General features: G+C 41.1%; 1 protein-coding gene across 1 annotated transcript; it reads right to left on the reverse strand.

The window, feature by feature from the left end:
• Positions 1-369: 369 nt before the first annotated feature.
• LOC109511019 (zinc finger protein Gfi-1b-like) lies at positions 370-2078 on the reverse strand. The gene is made up of 5 exons (XM_019861738.1): positions 1949-2078; positions 1763-1860; positions 1587-1679; positions 975-1143; positions 370-861 (listed from the first exon to the last, which is right to left on the reverse strand). Exons 1-5 carry the CDS (start codon positions 2076-2078, stop codon positions 692-694), a joined length of 660 nt encoding a protein of 219 aa, XP_019717297.1. The 3' UTR covers positions 370-691.
• Between the last annotated feature and the right edge of the window lie 4632 nt (positions 2079-6710).

The following is a 6710-nucleotide window of genomic DNA, read 5'->3' on the forward strand; positions in this document are numbered from 1 at the left end:
TAATGCAGAAGATTGACATGTTTAGGTCTAAACGTGGCTGGGTAAACTTTAGTGCTCAAGGGCCACCATTTTTTTTCTCAACGGACAAATGGTCAGGTTATTCATAGATGAGGATTTAATCTAAATTGCCAAATATGAAATAATTACCATGACTACTACTAATAATGGCTTCACGGTTGTCGCCTGGTTAGCGCGTCCGCCTCACAGTTCAGAGGTTGTAGGTTTGAAAATCACTTTTTGGAATGACTTTCAACTCTTTCTTACACGGCTTCATTAAGCCAACTTAATGCATTGGCGGTTAAATAAGTGTCCATGATGTCAGAAGTTTTAGAGGCGTCGTGTCCAAGTTTAGGAGATAGAACAAATTGGGTCTGTACAAAATCTTTATTTGTTCAAAGGATCAAGGAAAAAACATGAAATGTACCAATATTAAAATAACAGTTGTATTAAATTGGCCAACTTCATCCACTTTCTGCAATTCTTAGTATTGCGTAGTGCACATGAATTCTGCAAATTCCATGCCAAGGTTATGGCAACTTATCCCAACTTAACCTCTCTGGTTTCAATTTGTGCTGCGGTGCATTTAGGCTTTCGAACCTGAAATAGTTGGGCCTCATCTCCACGTCTCTGCCAATCTTCCGTTTCATTCCGAGTCTCCCAAGGATCCCGGTGGGGTGTGATGTGGTTTGTGTCAGCGGTGGGCACAGTGGTGCTGCCACAGGTCCACAGGCTCCTGGAAGCTGAAGAGGCAGCGAGGGCAGCGGTGGGGCCAGTCGCCTCGGTGCTTGCGGCTGTGCGTGATGAGGTTGGAACTCTGACTGAAGCCTCTGCCGCATATGTGACACACGTGGGGCTTCTCGCCTAAGACGCAAGTCATCATCATCATCATCTGCCACAAAAATCCACTTTTTGGACTTATCGGAGACTTCACGTATCACATTTAAAAAGACTAACTTCACAGGCCAGAGACCCACCCGTGTGTATGAAAGTGTGTTTCTTCATGTCCGACTTTTGGTGGAAGCGCTTGCTGCAGTACTGGCAGGCGTAGGGCCGCGTGTCGGAATGTATGAGCAGGTGAGTGGACAGCGTGGAAGAGCGTTTGAAGACTTTCCCACACACGCTGCAGCCAAATTCTCTGCCATCCTGACACACATAAAACACAACATTTAATGTCATTTTCTTGTCCTGTTTGGTCACTGTGGTCTCATGTGCCCTTTTTATTTTAAGATCCTGTAAGGTGAATTCAGACATTTGTTTCTAAGTAGATCTATTATTTGAAGATACTTGCTGATAACGTGGTAAGACTGCGGAGTGCGTCATTTGTGGATATTAAGCTCTTTTTCGCCCAATTAGTTTAAAACAGCGCCCAGTGTTGCACATGGACGAGCAGCTCGAGTTGCCCCTCCCCCTGCGAGGTAATTTCTCTCGTCTCGACATGGAAAGCCCCACGACAACTTTTTGACATATATAGTTGAGGATTAACCTTAGATTTGCAAGTGGCTGTATAGTGTTTCACACAGCTGACACGGCACCAATTTCAAATCAACGTCAATGCTTTCAAATTTTTGCGTCCAACTAATTCTTACCTTGCCCTTGCAGGATTCACCATCTGTTGTGTATGATGTGATTCCATGACACTTGTATGCATGCCGCTTAAAGCTGGGCAAATGGGTAAATACCTGCAAAAAGAAAATTAAGAACACACATTAGCAAGCTGACGTTTACTTGTTGAACGTGTTATTATAATGGAGAAATTGCCAACTTTGCCACAGAGTGGACACTCTTTCCCGGCAGAAATCGTCTTTGCGTCGTTAGAGTCGTGCTGATCTAAGACTCCCGTTCCTGATGATTTTTGGGTGTCTGAAGTCATGTGATGAGGAGTTCAGAAATACTATTTGAACATCTTAAAATGATGCTACTTAACTGAAATTCTGATGGCATTGATTACCTTCACAGCATTGGTTACCACAAACCGGCTGCAGTGAATCGAGGGTGACCGTGTCAACACCCTGTGGAGCAGCTGTGGCATCCCGCAGAGATGAGTCTCGGGGCCTCCTTTCATTTTTGACTATGCCCATTCTCTGTTCTGATTGAAGGGGGTGCAGCCCTCCTCTCTTCACCAAGAAGGAACGAGGCATCACTCTGGAGGAAGGACAAGCCGACATTCGTCCCAAATGCAATAATGCTGATTAATGAGAAGGAATTCTGCAGTAAGGAATTAGCGGCAATTACGTTGCCATCTTAATCTTACATTTGACAACAAAAAGTGCACTTTTTCCCCGGACAGGCTGCCGACTACTTGAAAACACTTTGTAAGGTATTTCCAGTCTTGTTGAATAACGACAATAACGGCATTTGATTTTGATAGCAGCGGAAAATCCATTTTGAAAAGAAGTTCTGAGCTGCTTGCAGTAATGCTCCACTACAGTGTGTCAGAGTAAATGAAGAACAAATGTGACAAAAAGGAGCATTATGACAGTATAACAATATAGTCTTGTACACATTCATTGATGACAACCGATTGCATACTGGAGTACTCCCAAGACCCCCCCCCCCCCCCCCCCCCAGCCAAAAAAAAAAGTACTCAAAAGGGAATCTTCATTAATAATTGTAATAAAATTGTAACAATACAATTATACCATTACTGTACTATGAATAAAATCCAAGATAAATTTCACACTCAGAAAAATATTTTTTAATGGTAACAACACACCAAAAATAAAATTAGATTTTTTTTCTAATTTTGTACTATATGTGCCTTTTTTTTTTTAAGCTTTACTGATTACCTTGATGAACACGAATAAACAATTGCTGTGAAAACTTACCAGAAATGAAGGCCACCCCTGAAGCAATCCGGCAGAAACTCATAAAATAAGCAAGTGAATGAAGGTAAAGTGAGGTCACGGTGTCTGGTGGATTCTAAAGCTCTCATGAGAAGGAAACGCTTTCATCTGTGACGTGACAACCGCACTGCTTCCTCACACCACCACCACACTGTGCACATTCCTGTCAAAGCAGAAATCTGGTCATTTACAAAAGCACAGTTAAGTGCATGTTGAAGACTGCACAGGCAACGTCTAAAACGGGGTACAAACATACCGAAAATCGGATCGATTTTGAGTATTTTCCGTCCACTTCAAAGTCAACAAAGACCCGATTTGGTAGATGTCTGAAAAATTATTTTCAGCGATTATCCTGTGGTGTGGAGTGTGATTTTTTTTTCCCTCCCCGATCTTCTTGGATAACAGTAGGGGCGGATAATCGAAAATGTTCATCTGATGATCTGTTCGATGTTTACAAATTCGGCTAGTGCAGCTTTACAAACAAGCTTAGATTTTTTTTTCTTCGGCTACAACCTTTATCCTCTTTACATTTTCAGACAGTCTAGTTATTCTCTGGCGCCATACTGCCTCACGCAGGTGAGTCTTGGGATTTCAACAGACATCTGGTTTAGGTGAGGGCACTAAAATCATCTTTCCCCATTGAAATGAATGAAAATGCCATTAATCTGTTCCAGCAGACCCAAAAAGACATTTTTTTAAAATGTATTATTTCATAAGAGAAAATAGCACACTTCAGTATCGCACTTTGAGTGCAGATTTTTGTTTGAAAGAAAAAAAAACAATATCCCGAAAACCTCGTAAGACGGTTCAAACAAGGTATCCTGTAAGAGCTGTCAGCCCACATATGCCAGTATTTTCCTCACCATGCGTGGGTTCGCGCACATTCTCAGAATCGGTGAAGATTTAGAAAATTGGCATGTCTGTAAATGGATTTTTAAATTCTTAGGTATCATATCAGCATAAAAAGAAATTGACGGCTGGTCATGTGTGTACTCACCAATGTCACACAGCCCGGTGAAGGAAAGTGATGCAAGTCGCTCAGCTCACTTTGCGATCGACATAAGTGGATTCCCTTGTTCTTTTATGATTGACAAGAAATTGCAGACCCAGCAATATCGTTAATTGAAATTTGGGGTATCAGAAGTATTTGGGATATCAGTACTCTGTATGTGAGTACTTAAGAGTGAATACTCGTACTGGTATCAGAGCATTGTTGACCACCCATCATTAAGATTAACCAATTTCGGGATACTTGTTGCCATTAAGATCACTTAAAAAAAACAAACAAAAAAAAAAACGTACGCTCAAATTTCAAGATAGTCACTTCAATTGCTGTAATAAACAGAAAGCAGATAACAATGTGCCCTGGCTGGTCCGCTGACAGTAGAGGGGTTGCCATGGCTTTAATAACAAATCGACTCTTAAAATGGCCAAGTATCAACAACATTTTTTAAGCACTCGGTGCTCAAATTTCTACATATTGTTGCTTTAATTGACGTCGTGTAACAAGCATATCACAGTAATTTTTCCAAAATTTTAAATTAAAAAAATCATTTTGACATTTCCTCATGCAAGACTGCAATTTCTTGATGGTGAATTTGGGGGGGGGGGGGTTGTGATAATTTTTGAAGCTGCAGCATTTTTAATTTCAAATTTCGGCATACTGTTGCTTTCACAGATGTAATAGGACACAAGCAAACCTTGACAAAAGGTGCAATGATCAAGTTTTATTGAGTATTGTTCGTGGGATACAGAACACGGAAATGTCTTTCATTGTAGTACTAGACTTTATAGAACACAGGTGTCAAAGTCAAGGCCCGGGGGCCATACCTGGCCCACCACATCATTTTATGTGTCCCGCGAAAGCAAATCAAGCATGTCAAGTTCCATAATGCTTGCTAACGTCTAAACCAAAATTTCAAATTGTCACATGTAATCCAAAATAACAGTCATTATTCTTGACTTCTGATTTTAAAACTAATTTGTCCATCAATTTGTTGTGCGCTGTGTATGTAATATGTGGGGGTGATTAAACAGTTATATGGTTTCCCAAAATTCATAACGGCCCTCCAAGGGAAACCGTAACTAGAATGTGGCCCGCGATAAAAATGAGTTTGACACCTCTGTTATAGAAGCTTTAGTTGTATTCAGCGTACGCGACAAGTACATTGGTCAGAATGGGACAAAAGGGAGAGAGAAGGATGACGAAAATGTTTGACACCACACGGAGAACACGGTGCCATCGCATTAAGTTGCCTTAATCGCCAAAGTCTTGCTACACAAGGTGTTCAAATGCGACGAGGTGTGGAGTTTGGACGGAAATGTACGTTTATGGCACGTGACTGATGTATGATCAGGACAGGAAAAACAGATGGGATGGCAGTAGTCTAAATGATGCAATAATAAAGCAAGTATCACCCAGTATTCAGAAAAAAAATAAAAAGTTTGTCACAGTAGTTGTAGTCACATCACAGCAGCGTCACTTTAGAGCCGAGCTGTTCGGATTTACAGAATGGACAATTGTCCTCAATGGACAATGGAAATCTGAAGTTGTGGGCATGTGTGCCGCCTTTGGCAGTGAATGAAATGTTTTGAAGCCTGCGCTGTTGAATTGTGGGTGAAGTTCCATTCTCCATTTACATGAGCACCACCGTCAATTTGAATATTGTAGAAAAGTTGATTTCAGTACCTGGTTCTTCATCAAGAGCGTTTTTTTCCGTTCACTGTAAGCGATACACAGCAAATCATTACGTGTTTTGAACTGAGCTATTGAAATAGTTTTCCACAAAATTCATACCTATTGAGATACACATTGAAGTGACTGTCAATGCCTTGAAATCAAATCTGACCCACCCCCTGCCCCAAAAGTAACCATTTGAAAATCTTCTGGTTGGCTTGTCCGTCACCGAGGGACCATATAGACAGCTAGGTTAGCTTAACATGCTAATCGCTAGATACTGTAGCTAGCCTCTATGCACTTAGTCGCTTGTTATCAAAAGACATTGCGTAAACAAAACACAAGACCGATGATTGCGATAACTGCGTTGTTTAACATTAGAGGTGCAGCTAGTGTTGTTGTCATTCCTATGTGCCTTTTCAAGGTTGGAAACTACTCACTTTTCTTGAACGCATCGTGAATAAATCTTCACCATCTGCTGAGTTGAAAGGTTTTCCATTGATGATCTTATTCTGAAGCTTAAAAAAAAAGTCAATCAATAAAAATACAGTGACATTATTTCCGTGGCGATAACCGTTTGAATTGCGAAAAACAAATAATCAAACAAATGTTGATCTTGGATTGCATTAGAACAGTTAAGAAATGGCACACACGCACACGAGTAGGAAAAAAAAAGGCCAACTCCAAATATGAAGGTCAGATTTGAGAAAGTTGAGATTTGAACCCGGAACTGCACAACTGAGAGGGAGACTTGTTACCCACTATCGGCACTGTGGCTCCCTACTGAATACTGCTACAGTAACTGAAAAACAGCCTTTTGAATTGACTTAAATTGAACTCAAGTACTGTCCGATGCACGTGATTAAAATATGGTTACAGCAACCCCCCCCCCTAAAAATTACGCCTATTTAGCATATTTTAATCACGGCCAACGAATGTGCAAATTGAGTGAATTCTGTGTCAACCCACAACCAAAAGCACAAAATCTCAGTCTCCACAGTGTGCTTAAGCTTAAGAAACAGAAGGAAGTTTGACAACATTGCTAACACTGATTCCAGTGGCGAGAGGGGTCTTGTGACACGCACCGATGACCACTAAAAGGCTGTTATGTGCAACATTACACTTGGCAATACGACATCCTCTTTAAACCCTTTTGACGCTGTTACGAGAAGATCCAACCCCCCCCCCCC

The sequence above is a fragment of the Hippocampus comes genome, unplaced genomic scaffold (assembly GCF_001891065.2).
Source record: "Hippocampus comes isolate QL1 unplaced genomic scaffold, H_comes_QL1_v1.1 scaffold7, whole genome shotgun sequence".
Lineage (NCBI taxonomy): Eukaryota > Metazoa > Chordata > Actinopteri > Syngnathiformes > Syngnathidae > Hippocampus > Hippocampus comes.